Source organism: Chiloscyllium punctatum, chromosome 3, assembly GCF_047496795.1.
Source record: "Chiloscyllium punctatum isolate Juve2018m chromosome 3, sChiPun1.3, whole genome shotgun sequence".
Classification (NCBI taxonomy): Eukaryota; Metazoa; Chordata; class Chondrichthyes; order Orectolobiformes; family Hemiscylliidae; genus Chiloscyllium; species Chiloscyllium punctatum.
The window spans coordinates 24,340,172-24,362,656 of record NC_092741.1 but is presented as its reverse complement, the minus strand read 5'-3'; the positions used below and the strand labels follow the sequence as shown (position 1 = coordinate 24,362,656).

General features: G+C 45.8%; 1 protein-coding gene across 1 annotated transcript in view; it reads right to left on the bottom strand.

Annotated features, from left to right (window-relative positions):
* Window positions 1–22,485, bottom strand: part of xdh (xanthine dehydrogenase) — a 149,789-nt gene that overhangs the window by 57,314 nt on the left and 69,990 nt on the right. Inside the window, exons 13-19 of the mRNA XM_072550825.1 lie at window positions 15,617–15,768; window positions 12,364–12,457; window positions 12,164–12,273; window positions 9,520–9,704; window positions 8,144–8,315; window positions 6,888–6,977; window positions 1,943–2,112 (exon numbers count right to left, since the gene is read on the bottom strand). Of these exons, the coding sequence (XP_072406926.1) occupies window positions 1,943–2,112; window positions 6,888–6,977; window positions 8,144–8,315; window positions 9,520–9,704; window positions 12,164–12,273; window positions 12,364–12,457; window positions 15,617–15,768 (973 nt within the window). The remainder of the gene's footprint in view (window positions 1–1,942; window positions 2,113–6,887; window positions 6,978–8,143; window positions 8,316–9,519; window positions 9,705–12,163; window positions 12,274–12,363; window positions 12,458–15,616; window positions 15,769–22,485) is intronic.

Here is a 22,485-nt window from a genome sequence, read left to right as displayed (position 1 = left end):
CACACACACACACACACTTTCTCACACTCACAACCCCCATCCCAGACAGACACACACACAGATAGACAAAGACCCACATGCACACATATATTTTGTGTGGAGAATTTTTTTGTACTTGCAGAGTTACATTGCACTTTGCTCAAAAACTACATACATTCATGTCGAACTCTCAGCTCAAAAACTGCATGAATTTATGTAAAACTCTGTTATCTCACTTTTTAGATTAGAATCAATCTAAACACCAGGTCATAGACAGAGAACACAGGGGGCTAACACCTTCAACATATTGTCTAGCTATCACCATTGTTAACAGCTAACCCGAGAATGCAACTTTAAAAAAAAGGTTTTGTGATTTACACATGAAAGAAGTGAAACTATCACTGTATTCTAACAGATGAAAGGCTTAACAGACAATCAATTCTTCAATGTATAATTTCAGTTACATCACACTGCAAATTTTTGCTATAAATTCTGTGTTACAATCGAGCCCTCTACCATCACCTGATGAAGGAGCGTCGCTCCGAAAGCTAGTGTGCTTCCAATTAAACCTGTTGGACTATAACCTGGTGTTGTGTGATTTTTAACTTTGTACACCCCAGTCCGACTCCGGCATCTCCAAATCTTGAGTGTTTCGACAGCTGGATAATTGACCTATTTGAGAAAGGTCACATAACGCCATCTTCTGGTGACAAATTGCGATGACAGTACAACTGAAACAGTACAAATATAATTCATGACACAGTTATACATATCATTGAAAGAAAAACAAAGTATTAAAGAACAAAAGAATTGTGAACATTTCAATATACAAATAATTGCAATGTGCAGATTTCCTTAATTTTGTATCACAGTCCACACATCTGTACAGTTTCCACAGGGTGCATACCAGATTTGACCATTGTGAAGTGTCATTGCAACACGAATGGTCACATTTCCTGAAGCAAGTTTTCTAAACTTTCCCATTTTAAAAACAGAGGTTCAGGTGAAACTTGAGCTCTCATTCACTGGATTACTAATCCTGTAGCACAATAACAGCACTGTCAGATCCCACATCATCTGGAGAGTTGCCCAGCCTTCCCTCTCTTTGCCAGGTCTCTGGTAGAACATTATCCCATTGAGCCACCACTCACTGCAGCACAGAGGAACTACACAGAGCAGAGGAAAATCGCCTATACAGCGGATTCAAAAAGAATGGTTACCCAATGAACACAGTCCGCAGATTTCTCAGCAGCACACCCAACCAAGCAGACAAAACACATCCAGAAACCCTAGACACTCTCCCCTACATCAAAGACATTCGGAAATGACTGCCAGACTACTCAGACCCCTTGGTATCATGGTAGCCCACAAACCCACCAACACACAAACAGCAGCAAATGAATTTGAAAGACCTTATACAGACAACAAGCAAAGCTAATGTTATTTACAAAATACAATGCAAGGATTGTAACAAACACTACATTGGACAAAAAGGCAGAAAACTAGCCACCAGGATATATGAACACCAAATAACCACAAAACGACATGACCCTTTCTCACTAGTATCCTTACATATGGGGATGAGGAAGGACAACATATCCATCCTAGAACAAGCCAAACAGAGACATGCATGAGAATTTCTAGAAGAATGACATTCCAACCGGAACTCTATCGACCAACACATTGACTTGGATCCCGCTTACCATCCCCTGAGAAAATAAAACTAGAAATGACATCACCATAGGAAATGATGTCACCACAGGAAATGACAACACCGACCCAAGGAAACCCCCCAAACATATAAATAGAAAGTAGGCTACACCACCAGTGCTTCATCCAGAGGCTCACTGAAGATGTTACCTAGTATGGTGACAAAACATCTGAAAATGAACCTTCTAGCTCAGCGAGCAAACCTACATCCAGATCTCTGTCCTACAAGGAGAGGTCACAAGGGAAATGTTACCTAATCTTGGCGTGAGCTTCAGTGCTGGTCACCAGAGCCAGGTAGAGCTCCTTCTCGAAGCAGGGCAGGTCGTCACAGTAAAGGGCCTCTCCGGTGGCTTGTTTGAGGCTTGACAGATGGGGCAGTGGCTGTCCGACTACATCCATGGGACACTGGTCAGGAGGCACTTCCTGCAGGGTGAGGATAAAAGGGTGGTTGTGATTCCAATAACGAGGACCGGTGACCGGGAATGGGATGGTGTTGTAGGTCGTGGTCGGCATCACATCCCGTGGCTCCCGAGGTGCCAAGCAATTCACCATTCCGAGAATCTGACAGTACAGCAGCAGGCCATTTGGCCCAATATACCTGTGGCAGCTCTTTGAAGGAATTGTCTAAGTCTCTCACACCAGCTTTCTTCCCGTAACCATGTGAATTAGTATCTGTCAAATACATGCCTTTGAAAGTTCCTACAGAATTTTTCCAACAGCTATTCAGATCTTAACAACCCTCTGTGAGATTTTCTTTCCCCCTAATTCCCTAAAACCATTGATTACTAGCTGACTTACTTGAGGGAACAGTTTCCCCTACTTGCTTTTAAAAAAACACCTGTCAAATTTAACATTTTCTCTGCTGAGAACAATCTCATGTTTTCCAAGTAACGAAGGACCCTGAACACTCATGGTAAACCTCCTCAGTAATTTCTCCAGAGCGTTGAGATGCTCGGGAGGTACAATATGTGTTTGGAGGCATTTTCCTTACCAACCTGTCCAGGGAAATTATGACACACCCCTGGAGCAGGTGGGATGTAAACACAGGTTTCCTGATCCAGAAGTAGGAATACTATCCATACCACAAGGGCTCATGGCGCCATTTATATTATTGCTTGGCTCCCAGAGAGGCAGGGTACCTTGATGTCAATTGGATAGCAGCTAGACACATGATGTTCCAGTATAAAGGACCTAGTCTCCAGTCGCTGTGTTAATGCAGTGAGCTTTATGTAGTGTTGCAGTCATATACAGAACATAGAACAGTATAGCACAGGAACAAGCCCTTCAGCTCACAGTGTTGTGCCAAACATGATGCCAAATTAATCTAAACCCTTCCCCCAGCCCTTGGTCCATATCCCTCCATTCCTTGCTTATTGATGTGCTGATCTAAGAGCCCCTCAATCACCACCCCTGGCAGCACGTTCCAGACTCCTACCACTCTCTGTCCAAAAAACTTGCCCCTCTCATCTCCTTTGAACTTTTCCCCTCTCACCTTAAATGCATGTCCCTTAGCATTAGACATTTAAATCCAGGGAAATAGATTCTGACCGTCAACTCTATCTATGCATCTTGCAATTTCATAAACTTCTATCAGGTCTCCCCTAAGCCTCTGCCACTCCAGCGAAAACAACCCCAGTTTGTCCAATCTCTCCTAATAGCTCATACCCTCTAGTCCAGACAGAATCCTGGTACATAACTCCTTGAAAGTGGAGTCGCAGGTAGATAGGATAGTGAAGGAGGCGTTTGGTATGCTTTCCTTTATTGGTCAGAGTATTGAGTACAGGAGTTGGGAGGTCATGTTGCGACTGTACAGGACATTGGTTAGGCCACCTTTGGAGTATTGTGTGCAATTCCGATCACCTTCCTATTAGAAAGCTGTTGTGAAACTTGAAAGGGTTGGAGGATTTCAGCTATAGGGATTGGTTGAACAGGCTAGGGCTGTTTTCCCTGGAGCATTGGAGGCAGAGGAGTGACCTCATAGAGGTTTATAAAATCATGAGGGGCAGGGATAGGATAAATAGATATAGTCTTTTCCCTGGGGTGGGGGAGTCCAGTACTGGAGGGCATAGGTTTAAGGTGAGAGAAACGAGTTGGACCGAAGGGTCTGTTTCCGTGCTGTATGTCTCTATGACACTATGACTCTATGATAAACCTCTTCAGCACCCTCTCTAAAGCCTCCACATCCTTCCTGTAATGTAGCGACCAGAATTGAACACAATGTAGCTGTAACATCAGCTAACACAAATCTCAGAGTCTGCGCAATTCTGAGATCTTATAACTGTGTAAATAGTGAGCATTGTTCATAATTATGTATCTCAACAAGAACCCAGTCATAGTCATCGAGTCATAGAGATGTACAGCATGGAAACAGACACTTCGGTCCAACTCATCCATGCCGATCAAATATCCTAACCTAATCTAGTCCCATCTGCCAGCACTTGGCCCATATCCCTCTAAACCCTTCCTATTCATACACCCATCCAGGTGCCTTTTAAATGTTGCCATTGTACCAGCCTCCGCCACTTCCTCTGGCAGCTCATTCCATACACGTACCACCCTCTGCCTTAAAAAGGTATCCCTTAGGTCCCTTTTATATCTTTCCCCTCTCACTCTAAACCTATGCCCTCTAGTTCTGGAATCTCTTAAGTGGGCAAACATAGGGCAGCACTTAGGCACTATCGTGTTGATAGTTTGACCCAAGGAACCAATTGCTCCGAATTGTTCACAAAGACTCCAGTGAATTTTGGATAACGAGTGAGTGAATGGAGAGGTTGAGAAAGTGGGAATGATGGGGAAGATCAGCCTTGATCTCATTGAAAAGTAGAGACAAGGTTGTGCTATGGTGCAGTCATATTTCTTATACTTTTATGTAAAGGACTCGCTTTTCTTTTGAACTCAATGTCCCTACTTGCAAAGCCAATTTCCCTCTACACTTTCTCAATGATGAAAACGCACTCCGATCCCCTGATATATTGATGGTGACTATCAGTGGGCTTTTGACAAATGATATCGAGTCATTGAGTCATACAGCAATGACCCTCCGGTCCAACCAGTCCATGCTGACCATAATCCCAAACTAATCTGGTCCCACTTGCTTGTTCCTGGACCAAACCCCTCCAAACATTCCTTATTCATGTAGATATCTATATGTCTTTTAGCTGTTGTAATTACACCCACATCCACCACTTCCTCAGGAAGTTCATTCCACATACAAACCACCCTCTCTGTAAAAAAGTTGCCCCTCATGTCTTTTTTAAATCTCTCTCCTCTCACCTTGAAAGTGCGACCCCAGTCTTGAAAGCCCCTACCCGAGGGAAAAGATAACTGCCATTAACTTTGTCTATACCTCTCGTTGGTTTATAGATTTCTATAAGACCACCTCTCAATCTTTCACGGTCCAATTCCAGATTTGAATCCCACATTTATCACTTGTGAGTGGTAATCACTAAATAATGGTGGAGGACATTTTCACAATAGCCTAAGGCTGTTTCCTTTTTCTTCAAACTGACTCACAAGCTGGAGATCGAGAGACACGCTAGTCCGAGTGTGAAGTAGATGGGTCTTCACATCCTGTTCAACATGGAACCATGGACAGACTGAAACAAGGGGCCTCTTCTGCCATTCAGTTTGATCATGGCTAATCCTTTATCTCAACACTATGTTCCACAAGACTGTATGGATAAAGGAACAGGAGTAGGTAATTCAGCCCCTTGGTTCAATAGGATCATGGCCGATCGGACACTTCTCACACCCACTTTCTTGCCTTTCCCTGGGAATCTTCATTCCAATCTTTCAACTTTTAACAAACATCAATTCAGATGGTGCGAGTCTCACCAATCAAATTCAAATTAATAATGCACACAACAGGCAGTGGTGTGACAGTAGCACCTGTTTTCACCATGTGGAGTGCAGGATAGATACAGGCCAGGCCACAGGCATATCTCCTCTACTGTCCTTTCAAATATAGTGCCATGGGGCAGACTTTAGTTTAATGTCTCATAGGAACGTAAGGCTTAGGATCTGGATTAGGCCACTTGGCCAATGAACATGCTCTGGTCTGATTGTGGTGTCAAATCCTGCCTGGGCCCTCTGCATATCCTTATCAAAAATCTACCTAACTTTGCCTCAAGAGAATTCATGATGTTGGACTGGGGTTGGCAAAGTTAAAGCTGACACCAAGGTTACAGTCCAACAGATTTATTTAAAAGTACAAGCTTTCGGAGCGCTGCTCCTGACTAGCTACCCAACGAAGGACCGGAGCTCCAAAAGCTTGTACTTTTAACTAAACCTGATGGACTATAACCTGGCATCGTGTGATTTTTAATTCAAATAAATTCAATGGTCCTGCCTCAGATGTTTTCTTGGAAAGAAAATTCCATATCTTGATGTGACAAGACATTATCTAATCTTAACCCAACTCCGTCATTCATCTGAAAGCACATCCAGGGTTCAGAGACACCCTCAGCACAGTATGGGAGAATTAATCCGGGATTTTGTACTTGATTCCCTGGAATGAGACTTGAATTTCTGATGACTCTGATTTGAAAGTAACAACATGACACTCACTGAGCTGTAACTGACTCAAAGCTCAACAGGACACTTCTCAAATAGCTAAACAGAGACTTCCAATCATAGAATCCCTACAGTGTGGAAACAGGCCATTTGGCCCATCGAGTCAACACCAACCCTCCGAACAGTATCCCCCCCCCCCCACCCCCAGACCCAACCCTGTACTCTAACTCTGTAACCCTGAATTTCCCATGGCTAATCCACCTAGCCTGCACATCCCTGCACACTATCGGGCAATTGAGCATGGCCAATCCAGCTAATCTGTGGGAGGGAACCAGAGCACCCAGAGGGAACCCACGCACTCACGGGGAAAATGTGCAAACTCCACACAGGCAGTCACCCGAGGGTGGAATCAAACCCGGGTCCCTGGCGTTGTGAGCCTCCATGCCACCCGCAGTCTTTCCGAAACACACTCGACAAAAGATGGGGGTGAACATTCTCTTCCCAAAATCAGGAAATTTGGGAGTCTATCTTGTCTAAGAACTGCTGACTGAATGAATGGTACTGTCTGACTTCACCAGAGAATCTGTTTTGTGTTTGTGCGATTTTTATTACTTTGGACGTCAAGGTAAGAAGTTCTTTAAACATGAACCTGATACATTTGATAACAAAACACCGTAACCACTAACCTGGAACAGTTGAACTGCTGAAGGTGGATCCTTGTGGAATAATTCTGTGGCACTGACGTAATCTGGAGGTATGGATTCAACTCGGATATCCTAAAGGGAGGAAAGGGAAAGCAGACATCCAGTGATTGTCAAATATTACCCACACAGCAGCAAGAAATAACAGTGGAACACTTTCAAGATGATTTGATGTGATAATACAACTTGACCATCATCTCCTCAAATGTGGTAACATATCTCTGCTCACACTGAAGTGAGGATTTGGAACAAAGTAAACAGACACTATCTGAAACTAAGCTATCGGCATGAAAATTATGATAAGACAAATAAGCCTGTTGTACACTTAGAATCTAGTGTGATATTCAACATGGAAACAGACCTTCTGTTCCAACCAGTCTGTGCCAAACATAATCCCAAACTAAACCAGTCCTACCTGCCTGCTCCTGGCTCATATCCATCCAAACCTGGCCTGTCCATGAACTGATCCAAATTATACCCAGATCCACCATTTTCTCAGGAAGTTGATTCCACACCCGTACCATCCTCTGTGAAAAAAAATTGCTCCCATTTCTTTAATAAAATTTCTTTCCTCTCACATTAAAAATGTCCCCTCTAGTCTTGAAATTCCCCATCCAAGGAAAAAGACACCGACCATTAACTCTATCTCTCCCCCTCATTGTTTTATAAACTTCCATAATGTTGCCTCCCAACCTGCTAAGCTCCAGTGAAAAAAGTCCTTGACTGTCTCGACTCTCTTCATAACTCAAACCAGACCCGTCCATACCCCGCAACATCTCGGTAAATCTTTTCTGAACCCTCTCCAGCTTGGTAATATCCTTCCCAAAGAATGACCAGAAGTGGACATGGTACTCTGGAAGTGGCCTCACCAAAGTCCTGTACAACTTCAACGTGACTTCCCAACTCCTACGGGGCTTCACAGCCTATCAAGTACTTTTTGACGTGGAGTCCCAGTTTGTAAGTTTGTGTAAAAGACGAACATCGAAAACGTTACTTCAATAAGCAGGTCCTACTTTGGCTGAGGTCAGGCCCATTCCCTCGTCCACTCCCATTAAAATCCTACATCTAGACAGTACCTTTGCTGAACAGAGTATCCCGTAAAGTGATGTTTACAGATGGGGAATGAAGAAGTTTAAGAAGAGAATTGAAAGGATGTCAATCTATGATAGGACATAGAAGCTGTTGACAGCTTTCTTGAAAAGGAGGGGACCGGGAGTGAGCAGAGGGTCAGAGCTACATACGTTCTGGAAGTCTTGCCCGAGCTTCTGGAGGACGCTGAGGTAGAATTTGAAGAAGAAGCTGAGGGTCAAGGTGCGTCGGAATTGTACCATGCCACCGGGGGCAGAGGGCGAGAGAGTGAGTTCACCTGAGAGCAGAGAGCAGGCCTCCTGCAGCAACGCCTTATTCCACTTCCTAAAGAGGGTGGGGCAGGGTGGGAAGGGGAGGGGGAGGAAATCAATGACTGTCAAATCTGAGAGCACATCAACATTCGAAAATAAGACTTAGAGTGAGACCGGCTGTTTGCGGCCCATTTTCGTTTCTGCCCATGGTGTGTGTAAGGCGTCATTTCTCTGCTCTCCACCGCCCCCCCCCCCCCGGCTCCGCACCCACCAACGCCACGATGCTACAACATGGCAGGTCACGCTGGGAGTCTGCATCATTGCCTGAGCTGCCTCAGCCCCCACCATGGGGGAGGACGGGCATGTGTGCCAGGTTTTTGAGCCTGATGTTAGCTACAAGCCAGAGACTAGCCCACATCTCCACCCCAGGCCACTCCTCTCATCCACCCAGCAGATCGCCAAGGCTGTTCATCCCCAGCAACCCGGGTCCTCTCCTCCGCCAGAAACCTCAATCTGCACTGGCGCAGAGTCCAGACTCCTGAACAGCAGCTTCCTGACAGAGGGGGGTTATCACAGTCACTAGAGGCTGTTATCAACAGGCCCTTAGGGAATGTGTTACTTCCTCTAGTTTGCGTTAGCTGTTTATTGGTCAACTGTGCTCTGGTGGATGGCATTATCATGCAGACCTAAGTCCAGGGGGAACTGATTATCTGTGTGATTCAGGGTCTCTCTACCGTACCCCATATCGCTTTTCCCACTGTTGAATGAGGGGCATGAATTCTGACTATTTAGACCAGGATATCACTTGTGTGTTAAAATGGAGGACACATCGGCTCCTACATATAGGAGACAACTGAAACTGTGAATGTTGCATTGGGAAATGGATGCTTGTAATGTATGACTCTGTAAATAAAAATGTTGAAATGTGCAGAGATTAGACTCCAACGTTTCTCCATTATCACTTGGCTATTAGGAATGAAATGTATCACACTGAGGTGATTACTTCCCCAAATAATTCTTAATCCATAACCATGTCAATGAAAGCTAAGTCCAGGGGGAACTGAGTATCTGTGTAGTTCAGGGCCTCTCTGCCTTACTCCATATCGCTGTTCCCACTCTTGATTGAGGGGCATGAATTCTGACCAATTAGTCCAGTATATCGCTTGGGATGTTTATCACATATTAACCCAACCCACCAGTGATTAGGAAGCCTTACTTCATCTCACTCAGATGAAAGGGAAAGCCCATCATGTCGAATGAACTCTGAGGAGACTCACTTTCCGAGCAACAGTTCACAAGTCTTCTTCGCAAACACAGTGGTGGGAGCCATGCCTCCGTAACTCAGTCCCAACTCTTCCACAATGTCGGTGCCTTCCTTGAAAGCCACTCTCATCCCACAGTTCACAATTGCGATATCATCGTCCCTTCTTTGGGCCTGTTTGTACGCTGAGAGATACTCCCCCTGCAAAGGAACAGACTGAGGCAATGACTGACCACACTTTAGGAACTTGGGAGACGGTGCAGAAGAGGGAGGGCTTTTGCCCCGAAACGTCGATTTTCCTGCTTTAGATTAGATTACTTACAGTGTGGAAACAGGCCCTTCGGCCCAACAGGTCCACACCGCCCCGCCGAAGCGTAACCCACCCATACCCCTACATCTACATTTACCCCTTACCTAACACTACAGGCAATTTAGCATGGCCAATTCACCTGACCTGCACATCTTTGTGACTGTGGGAGGAAACCGGAGCACCCGGAGGAAACCCACGCAGACACGGGGAGAACGTGCAAACTCCACACAGTCAGTTGCCTGAGGCGGGAATTGAACCGGGTCTCCGGCGCTGTGAGGCAGCAGTGCTAACCACTGTGCCACCGTGCCGCCCGTGCTTCTCGGATACTGACCTGACCTGCTGTGCTTTTCCAGCACCACTCTAATCTAGACTTAAGAGGGATATGGGCCAAGTGCTGGCAAATGGACTAAAGTAATTTAGGAGATCTGGTCGGCATGGACAGGTTGGACTGAAGGGCTTGTTTCTGTGCTGTGCATCTCTATGACTCTCTAAACATACATGTATTCACATAGGAAGTGGGAGTAGGTCACCCAGCCACATAAACCTGCTCTGCCATTCAAAAGCTTCATGACTGATTTCATGGACCAGGCCAGACTCCCTCCAAATACTTTAATAGGGTAACCTGGACCCTTACTGTTTCTTATGTTAAAGGCAGATGTGAAGTCCATGTTCCAGATCTGATGCAACTGGTCAAACTACTCAACATTGAGCAAAACACAATTTATTTAAACACTATAGCTAAAGCACAACCACAGAAAGAGGAACTTAGAATAACTTACCTCTCTTGGAAAACTTAACAGATTAATAGATACAGTACATGTCACTAATTAGCTGTTCCAATGTAGTAACATCCCAGAAACATACCTTGGCAAAAAGATAAAATCAGAAAAAACAGATTTTGTCTCACATGCAATCTAACAGCATAGGAAGAGAACACCCATCATTTGGCTATCATCAAGAGATGAAAAAATATCTTCCACTTCTTCAAGCCCACAATCCTGGTCTGTGAGAGCTGGTCACACCCAGCCAGGCTGCTTCTGTTGTTCCAACATTAAAAAAAAACAAGGCCTCACAAGCTATTTACTCTAGTGGTCTTGGTAGACTGCTTGTGATCTCTCTTCAACTAAAAACCTGGACAAACTAAACTATTTAGCTACAGCACCATCACATGGATCTCACCAATCCACATTCCTGCCAACACGATATTCTTTCTCCCCTTGCTTATCAAGCCTTTTCATGACATTAGAGGTGCTGAAGAGACTTTTTGTAGTGTTGGTTGCCCCCAATCTGGTGTTGGTAAAACTGAAACTGGACAGGTTAGAATTTATACAACATCGCTTGCTCAATGATCCAAACCAGTCTTAAGGTTAAAATGCCTCCCAACCAGCAACCCCCCCAACTTTATAATTCTACGTAGTGATCATCCCCACACCGTTCAAATTACAGACTACCTTCTGTTTAGAATGGGGTTCTTGCAGAATTACATAACCAGAATTGGACAAAGAACTGCAGATACTGGAGATCTGAAACAAAGACAGACATTGTGGAGAAACTCAGCAGGTCTGACAGGCATTGGGGGGATAAAGCAGGGTTAATAGTTTGAATACGGTGACCATAGAACATAGAACATAGAACATTACAGCGCAGTACAGGCCCTTCGGCCCTCTATGTTGCGCCGATCCAAGCCCACCTAACCTACACTAACCCACTATCCTCCATATACCTATCCAATGCCCGTTTAAATACCCATAAAGAGGGAGAGTCCACCACTGCTACTGGCAGGGCATTCCATGAACTCATGACTCACTGAGTGAAGAACCTACCCCTAACATCAGTCCTATATCTACCCCCCCTTAATTTAAAGCTATGCCCCTTGTAATAGCTGACTCCCTACGTGGAAAAAGGTTCTCACTGTCAACCCTATCTAAACCCCAAATCATCTTGTACACCTCTATCAAGTCACCCCTAAACCTTCTTTTCTCCAATGAAAACAACCCCAAGTGCCTCAGCCTTTCCTCATACGATCTTCCGACCATACCAGGCAACATCCTGGTAAACCTCCTCTATACCCGTTCCAGTGCTTCCACATCCTTCCTATAGTATGGCGACCAAAACTGCACACAATACTCCAGATGCGGCCGCACCAGAGTCTTATACAACTGCAGCATGACCTCAGGACTCCGGAACTCAATTCCTCTACCAATAAAAGCCAGTACGCCATATGCCTTCTTCACTGAACTATTTACCTGGGTGGAACTTAAGAGACTATTGATTATTGAACTCCAAAACATTTTTAGTTTCTTGAGCCTTACTTGTGTTTGCATACAGTAACCAGGAGATGGTTTCTCACCTTCTTTGTGTAGGGGATCTCGATGGAAATCAATACTTCCTGAGGCTTCACCACAGTCTTCCTGTAGCCCGTGAAGAAATCTCCATCCATTTGCACAACACGGTTGCCACCTGGAAACAGGCATAGGGAGGATAAACATCACGGTCATGTTCACAGTCAGACACTGAAGGGTTTCAATGGCCCTCTGGGATACTACTCACCTTCGGAGGACAAGGTCAGCAAACAGCCAGAGGCCATGAACACAGGGTTGAGGTCTGAGATAGGGCTGGCGGTCATGATGTTCCCTCCGACAGCCTGAAGGTGTAGAGAGAAGGAGGGGTTAGTACTGCATACAGCCTACACTCCTGCTTCGTCTAGACTGAACCACACCGGACAACACACTGCTGTGGGAATCCAGGTCAGGTGGATACCCCCCTCCGCCCATAGCATGAGATCGGATCCTATTCCTGCTGATACACCCCCACCCACACATTCCTGCTGATACACCCATACGCATCCTATTCCTGCTGACACACCCAAACCCATCCTATTTCTGCTGATACATCCACACCCTTCCTATTCCATTTTGATACACCCAAACCCATCCTATTCCATTTTGATACACCCCCACCCATCCCATTCCTGCTGATACACCCATACGCATCCTATTCCTGCTGACACACTCAAACCCATCCCATTCCTGCTGATACACCCATACCCATCGTATTCCTGCTGATACACCCAAACCCATCCTATTCCTGCTGATACACCCATACCCATCGTATTCCTGCTGACACACCCAAACCCATCCTATTCCTGCTGATACACCCAAACCCATCCCATTCCTGCTGACACACCCAAACCCATCCTATTCCTGCTGATACACCCAAACCCATCCCATTCCTGCTGATACACCCAAACCCATCCTATTCCTGCTGATACACCCCCACTCATCCCATTCCTGTTGATACACCCCCACCCATCCTATTCCTGCTGATACACCCCCACCCATCTTATTTCTGCTGATACACCCAGACACACACAGACCAAGTCCTAAACTATGAAAGCAACCACCCCAACACACACAAACGAAGTTGCATCAGGACACTATTCAAAAGGGCCACAACACACTGCAGTACACCAGAACTGCAAAAAGAGGAAGAAGAACACCTCTACAATGTATTCGCCAAAAACGGATACCCCCGCAATTTCATCAACAGATACCTAAGGGAAAGACAATGGAACGAGGACATGCCACGATCCAAAGGACTAGCCACATTACCAGACTACTGCAACCACTAGGGCTCATAATAGCACACAAACTCTCAGACAACAACTCACCAAGACAAAGGACCCAAAACCCAGCATGAGCAAAACCAATGTAGTGTACAAAATCCCATGCAAGGACTGCACAAAACACTACATCGGACAAACAGGAAGACAGCTAACGATCCCTATCCATGAACACCAACTAGCCACGAAACAACACGACCAGCTATCCTTAGTAGCCACACACGCAGATGACAAGCAACATGAGTTCGACTGGGACAACACTACTATTATAGGACAAGCCAAACAGAGAACAGCCAAGGAATTCCTAGAGGCATGGCACTCATCCACAAATTCTATCGTCAAACACATTGACCTGGTCCGAAAATACTGGCCACTGCAACGGACAGCTGGAACTGACAACCGGAAGCGGCAGAGACAAACCACTATAAACATCACAGGAGGCTCCCAAGCACTGAGGATGTCACCTAGACAGGGGACGAAACGTCTGCAACACAACTTCCCAGCTCGGCGAACAGAACCACAACACCCATACCCATCCTATTCCGGCTGATACACTCATACCCATCCCATTTCTACTGATGCACCCAACACCCATCCATCCCTCTGAATCCTGGCAGAGTATATTTTTGTTCATTCATGGGATGGGGAAAGTCCTGTGAGCATTTATTCTCCACACCTCCAGCTGCACAGCTTACCAGGCCTTTTACTAAACAAATAATCATGGGATTTGGGCATCACTGGATGGCCCTGTATTTATTGCCCATCCCTAGTTGCTCTTGAGAAGGTGGGGATGAGCTGCCTTCTTGAACCGCTGCAGTCCACCTGCTGTTGGCTGACCCACAATGCCCTTTGGGACAGAATTCCAGGATTTTGACCCAGAGACAAAGAAGGAACAGTGATATATTTCCAAGTCAGGTTTGTGAATGCAGTGTTGGAGAATTTGCAGTGTTCACAAGTATCATGGTGTTCACAAGTATCTAACACCGTTTAGGGAGGGAAGGTTTCCCTGGTCCTTCCCAGTAATGTTACCTTCACAATGTGGTTCACCCTACACTCCTTGACACCATCCAGGAAGCAGCCCATTTGACTGGCACCACATCCACAAGCATCCCCTCCCTCCACCACTGCTCAGTAGCAGCAGTGTGTACTATCTGCAAGATTAGATTCCCTACAGTGTGGAAACAGGCCCTTCGGCCCAACTAGTCAACACTGACCCTCCAAAGAGTAAACCACCTAGACCCATTCCCCCTCACTAATGCACCTAACACTCTGGGCAATTTAGCATGACCAATTCACCTAACCGGCACATCTTTGGACTGTGGGAGGAAACCGGAGCACCCGGAGAAAACCCACGCAGACACGGGGAGAACGTGCAAACTCCACACAGGCAGTCACCCGAGGCTGGACTCGAACCCGGGTCCCTGGTTCTGTGAGGCAGCAGTGCTAACCACTGAGCCACTGCAGAAATTTACCAAAGATCCTTCCAGATCAACAAACACTGCCAGGGGCAGCAGATAGTTATGAACACCAGCCCCTGTAGGTTCCCCTCCAAGCCACTCACTGTCCTGACTTGGAAACGTACTGATGCTGGGTCAGGATTGTTGGAATTGTCTTCCTAATGGCATTGTGGGTGTTCCTACAGCCACAGTGGTTCAAGAAAGCAGCTCGCTATCACCTTCTTTAGGGCAAATAGGGACAGGCAATAATGGGTCTGCCAGTAACACCCTACCTCATGAATAAACAAGAGAAAAGTTGCATTGTCAGTGTTGTTGTAAATAGTTTTTAATTCCAGATATTACATTCTACTGGCTACCCTGGTGGCATTTGACCCCATGAATTCAGAGCATAATCCTGGTATTCTGGGTTACTCTCCCAGCAAGGTTATCCCACCTTGTTCACTAATGTCCTCCAGGGAAAGGAAATCTGCCATCCCTACCTGGTCTGGCCTACATGTGACTCCAGACCCACAGCAATGTCGTTGACGCTTAACTGCCCTCTGGGGCAATTAGGGATGGGCAATAAATGCTGTGCCCAGCCAGTGGTGTCCACATCCCATGTTTATCTGCTGCCCCTCGGAGATGGTTTGTTGCCCTCACCCATTTGGTGAACAAAACCCTGCAACATGTGCTGGCCTAGCCAGTGATGCCCACACCCCGTGATAAATTAAGAAGAAGCACTCACAGCAACATTCCGGACCTGTTGTCCTGCGAACCAACGCAGCTGTTCCAATACGGCCTTGAAAACCTCAGTCTTGTAACTGGGAAGCTGGTTTACGGCCTGTTTCAGCACACTCCCAATATAGGTCAGATTACAGGCAGCCCCGAACATTATCCCTTCAAAACAGTCAAGGTGTGTGCATGAGAAACAACCTGACCATTTACATAGTGCCTTCAGCGTAGTATGACGTCCCATAGTCCTTCCCAAGTGTAACTCTCAGATGGCGGCTACCTCCATACCACTTTACGGGATGTTAAAACTGGTGGCTTACAGCATGGTCAAAGGGATAGATTTACACCCAGCCTCTCGAAGAGGGAGTTAGAGACACAGCACGGCTTAAAAAGGCAATTTCAGAACGTAAGGTCGAGATGGTGATTAAGACACAGGCACCAATGAGAGGAGCGATGAAAATCGAGGGTGCTCAGGATAGAATCGGAGGTGAGCCGAAGGGTTGTGGGGCTGGAGGAGATCTTGGAGATGAGGAGGAGAGGCCACAGAGGATCACAGAGACAAAGAGGAGAGTTTTAGAATCGAATGGGAGCCAATGGAGGCCAGTGAGTGCCCATCTGACCCACTGTGGTGTGGGGTGGGGAGTGGAACTGATCCCAACTTAAAAAGATCTGGCTGGAAGGCAGCCCTTTGGACCCTGAGTGCAGTGGGAATGGGAACCTGATGATCCGCAATTATCAGTTCGCTTTGATTCAAGTGAATGTTTCACGCAGCTTCATAGGACTAGCAGCGTAGAAGGGGGCCAGCACTTCAACCAGGAACTGTCTGCTGTCACACCTCCTGTAGACCCCCCTCCACTGATTTAGGGATCTTCCCTTTCTACATACCTGCAATAGTAATTATGGGTAACAGGCAGTAAATGCTGGAGAGAAACTCAAGTCTTCACAATGGGGATCGATAGGTTTCTTTGTTGGGTCGGTGAATCGAACACAGCAAGGTATGAACTGGGAGTGGAGATAGACCAATCATCCTCTTAAAACTCAGTAAGATCATTGATGAACTGTTTATATTTTTAATTCAATATTCTTCAACTATCCTTAATAACTTAATCCACCTGTTGTTCCTTAAAAACATCACCCACCATCTTCTGAGGCAGGGAGCTCCAGAGTTGCGTACCCTTTCAAGAGAAAACGATTGCTCCTTATCTCTATCCCAGAAGGGCAAGGCTTGCATTTTAAATCATGCCCCTGTAGTTCTGGACTGACTCACAACAGGAAACATCCTTTCCACATTTACCTTGTCAAGATCATTCAGGACGTGACACACTTCAACGTAAGTCACCCCCTGCTCTCCTAAACTTCAGTGGAAACAAACCCAGCCCATCCAACTCTCCCTCACAAGACACCAGGTATCAATCTATAATACCTCCTCTGAACCACCTTCCTGATTTACACTCTTCCTGAAGTAAGCAACATCAAACTGTGCACGATGTGGTCTTCTCGGTGCCTTATGTGACTGAAGTATGTAACTTAACCTCAGTTCCTCTTGCAGTTAAGGATAGCATTCCATTGGCCTTCCTAATGACGTTCTGTACCTGACTCATGCAATACAACCTCGATCTCCTGCACCTTGAAATTCTGCAGTCATTCTCCATTTAAGTAGAACTCCATCTTCATATTCTCTCCGTCAAAGTGAACAACTTTACATTTTTCCACATAATATTCCATCTGCCAGATCTTTTGCCCACTCACTGTCCCCATCTATATCAGTCTGCAACCTCCTAATGTCTCTTACCTAACACATTTTCCCACCTACCTTTACCTCATCTGCTACCATGCCTTCACTCCCTTCATCTTAAGTCATTGATGGTAAATTGCAAAGAGCTCAGGTTCCAGGGCCTAGCAGAACTTCACTCACACATCCGCACATAGCTGTATGATGTGGGAGCTGGCTGGTCCCATTGTGAACGGCAGTGACCACGTCTGCAGCAAGTGGTGGTTGCTGGATGATCTGGATGCCAGAATTGATGATCTGGAATCTGAGCTTCAAACACTGCGGCACATCCGGGAGACGGAGAGTTATCTGGATGATTAGTGATCAGGGACAAGAGGGTGTGACTGTAAGTGAGGCAGGTAGGGGGATTCTGAGTTCAGGAGTGGAGGAGCCTCAGCCTTTGACCTTGTCCAACAGGTATGAGATTTTTGCTCCCTGTGTGGATGAGGGAAAGGGCTGTGGACAGGATGAGCCAGCTGACAAATGCACATTGGTGCAGAAGGCCATTCAAGAGGGAGGAGCAAAAAGACAGTAGTTGTTATAGGGGAGTCTATAATTAGGGGGATAGATAGTATCCTTTGTGAGCTGGATTGGGAGTCCCACATGGTGTGTTGTCTGCCCGGTGCCAGGGTGAAGGATATCTCCGACCAGCTTGAAAAGATGTTGGAGCGGGAAGGGAGGGGGAGGAACCAGATGTTGTGGTCCACATTGGCCCTAACAACGTACGCAAGGTTAGGAAGGATACCTTTTTTGGGGAGTATCAAGCACTAGGAAGGAAATTGAAGAACAGGTCCTTGAGGATCATAACAGCCATGTGCTAATTGGCATAGGGATAAGAAAGTTAGGGAAGTAAACACGTGACTAAGAGTTTGGTGTGGGAAAGAGGGCTTCCATTTCATGGGGAATTGGCATCAGGTTTGGAACCGGAGGGATCTGTACCGATGGGATGGTCTCCACCTGAACCGATCTGGAACCAGTATTCTTGGGAAAAGAATAAATAGGGTGGTCACTAGGACTTTAAACTTGTGAGTCGGGGGGAAGGGAAATGGAAAGGGACAGGGAGTGTGGAGTCAGGTAGAAAGATAAGCAGCACGTTAGTATGTGTGCGGGGTTTAAGTTCAAGGCAGACTAGGAATGAAGCAAAAAAGGAAGGATAACTTAGGAAATATTACTTGAGATGTTGGAAATTAGCATTTAGGCACTTTACCTGAATGCGCCTAGATGATTTAATGACACAAATCATCGTGAATGATTATGATGTGGTAGGCATCACAGAGATGTGGTTGCAGGGGGTTCAGGGCTGGCAATTAAACATCCAAGGATTTACAACTTATCAAAAAGACAGGGAGGTGGGCAGAGGGGGCGGGGTTGGCCTGTTAGTTAAGAATGAGTTTAAATCTATGGCACTGAATGATATAGGGTCAGATGATGTGGAGTCTGTGTGGGTGGAGTTGACGAACCACAAAGGCAAAAAAAACCATAATGGGAGTTATGTACAGACCTCCAAGCAACAGTCAGGACCAGAGGCACAAGATGTACCAGGAAATAGATAGGGTATGTCAGAAAGGCAAGGTCACGGTGATCATGGGGGCTTCAATATGCAGGTGGTCTGGGTGAATTATGTTACCGGTGGATCCAAAGAAAGGGAATTCATGGAATGCTTACAGGATGGCTTTTTGGAACAGCTTGTGATGGAGCCCACAAGGGAGCAGGCTATTCTGGACTTAGTGCTAAGTAATGAGCCAGATTTTAGAAAAGATCTTAAATTAAAGGAGGTCTTGGGAGGCAGCGATCATAATATGGTAGAGTTCAGTCTGAAGTCTGAAAAGAGAGAAGGAAAAATTGGATGTAATGGCGTACAGTTAAAGAAAGGTAATTACAGGGGCATGAGAGAGGAACTAACGAAAATTGACTGGAAGTAGAGCCTGGGGGGATGACAGTAGAGCAACAATGGCAGGAGTTGCTGGGGGTAATTGAGGACACAGTACAGAGGTTTATCCCAAAGAAAAGAAAGATTACTGGGGCGGTGGGGGAGGGCATTGGACAACCATGGAACTCAGGAAATGTAGCACAGAAAAAGAGAGCCTATAAAGTGGTCAAGAGCAGTGGGAAATCAGAAGATTGGGAAGGCTACAAAAATAAACAGAGGATAACAAGGAGAGTAATCAGAAAGGAGAGGATCAAATATGAAGGTAGGCTAGCCAGTAATAGAAATGATAGTAAAAGTTTCTTTCAATACATAAGAAACAAATGAGAGGCAGAAGTAGACATTGGGCCACTCCAAATTGATGCAGGAAGGCTAGTGCTGGGAGATAAGGAAATATCTGAAGAACTTAATAAATACTTTGTGTCAGTCTTCACAGTGGAAGACATGAGTAACATCCCAACAATTAAGGAGAGTCAGGGGGCAGAGTTGAGCATGGTAGCCATTACAAAAGAGAAAGTGCTAGCAAAGCTAAAAGGTCTAAAAACTGATAAATCTCCTGGCCCCGATGGGCTACCTCCTATAGTTCTGAGGGAGGTGGCTGAGGAAATAGCGGAGGCATTGGTTGTGATCTTTTAAAAGTCACTGGAGTCAGGGAAAGTCCCAGGTGATTGGAAAATCGCTGTTGTAACCCCCTTAAATCAAGAAAGGATCAAGACAAAAGATGGAAAATTTTAGGCTGATTAGCATAACCTCCGTTGTTGGTAAAATTCTAGAATCCATCACTAAGGATGAGATTTCTAAATTTTTGGAAGTGCAGGGTCGGATTAGAACAAGCCAACATGGATTTAGTAAGGGGAGGTCATGCCTGACAAACCTGTTAGAGTCCTTTGAAGAGGTAACAAGTAGGTTAGACCAGGGAAACCCTGTGAATGTTATCTATCTATACTTCCAAAAGGTCTTTGATAAGATATCTCACAGGAGGCTGCTGAGTAAGGTGAGGGACCATGATGTTCGAGGTGAGCTACTGGCATGGATTGAGGATTGGCTGTCTGACAGAAGGCAGAGAGTTGGGATAAAAGGTTCTTTTTCAGAATGGCAGCCCGTGACAAGTGGTGTCTCACAGGGTTCAGTGTTGGGGCCGCAGCTGTTCACTTTATATATTAATGATTTGGACAAAGGGACTGGGGGCATTCTGGCGAAGTTCGCTGATGATACAAAGTTAGGAGGACAGGCAGGTAGTACTGAGAAGGTGGGGAGGCTGCAGAAAGATTTAGACAGAGTAGTCCAGGAAATGGCTGATGAAATTCAACGTGAGCAACTGCGAGGTCTTGCACTTTGGAAGAAAGAACACAGGCAAGGACTACTTTCTAAATGGTGAGAAAATTCATAAAGCCGAAGTACAAAGGGATCTGGGAGTGTTAGTCCAGGAATCTCTAAAGGTTAACTTGCAGGTTGAGTCCGTGATTAAGAAAGTGAATGTAATGTTGTCATTTATCTCAAGAGGGTTTGAATATAAAAGCAGTGATGTGTTACTGAGACTTTATAAAGCTCTGGTTAGGCCCCATTTAGAATACTGTGTCCATTTTTGGGCCCCACACCTCAGGAAGGACATAGTGACATTGGAGCGTGTCCAGCGGCGATTCACATGGATGATCCCTGGAATGGTTGGTCTAACATATGATGAACAGCTGAGGATCCTGGGATTGTATCCATTAGCGTTTAGAAGGTTGAGGGGAGATCTAGTAGAAACTTACAAGATAATACATGGCTTAGAAATGGTGGATGCTGGGAAATTGTTTTTGTCAGGCAGGGAGACTCGGAGCCGTGGGCACAGCCTTAGAATTAGAGGGGCTCAATTTAGAACAGAAATGAGGAGACATTTCTTCAGCCAGAGAGTGGGTGGGCCTGTGGAATTCATTGCCACGGAACACAGTGGAGGCCGGGATGTTAAATGTCTTCAAAGCAGAGATTGATAAATTCTTGATTATGGGGAGGGTGCGGTTAATGGAGTTGAAATGCCTATCAGCCATGATTAAATGGCGGACTGGACTTGATGGGCCAAATGACCTTACTTCCACTCCTATGTTTTATGGTCTCTTATCGTCATTATACTCTGTTATCTATCAGCCAGCCGATCTTCCATCCATACTACCAACTGCACCGCCAACTCATATTTGCGCAACAACCTTTAAGGTAGCAGCTTGTTGAATGCCTTCTGGAAATCCTAGTTCAAGAGACATTCCTGCAGTGTGGAGCGAAGGTGGGTAAATACCCATGTTGAGGTGCAGATTGGCTGTGATAGTTTTGAATGGGAGGCCAGGCTCAAGGAGCTGAGGTGTCTCCAGACATCAATAATTGGACAGTGAGGTGGCTTAGTGGTTAGCACTGCTGCCTCACAGTACCAGGGATGTAGGTTCAATTCCAGCCTTAGGTGTCTGTCAGAGTGGAGTCTGCACATTCTTCCTGTGCATGAGTGGGTTGCCTCTGGGTGCTCTGATTTCCTCCCATAGTCCAAAAATGTGCAGATTAGGCAGATTAGCTATGTTAAAACACACATAGTGTCCAAGGATGTGGAGATTAGCCATGGGAAACACAGGGTTATAGTCATGGGGTAAGATGTTCTTTGGAGGGGCAGTGTGGGCTGAATGACCTGCTTCTGCACAATAGGGATCCCATGATAATGTTCCTTTTAATCGAGACTCCTGTCTCAATAGCAACTTGTGGTGATCATGACAAAAAGAAATGGAAACTCATCCTGGCTGATTCTACACTATTCAATGATGGTCAGTGGGTATATTTGACTCACTGATTCCTGCCAAGTGTATGGAGCCCTCTTGATATGACAGCAACAAGAGTAAGTGGGCAGAACATGTGTCAAGGGATGATGGGTCGAGCTCCACAATGCCATGAAAACTACCACCCCTTCACCCCTTCACTTTACACTCGCTGGTACAGTCCTTTCCCAGCTTGGCCTATACCTGACTTCACAGACACCCTGCTGTAGTTGACTCAACCATCCCATGTTGTGACTCAGCGAACCATTCAGTTGTATTGAAATTACTGTCCGCGTGTTCAAGGGGAAGGGCAGCCGATTGGGCAATGAGCGATGGCCACCAGCTATTGGTCTCGCCAGTGGTGCCCACATCCTGGGAATACATGTTGAATAAATTGGGCTACCGACCGG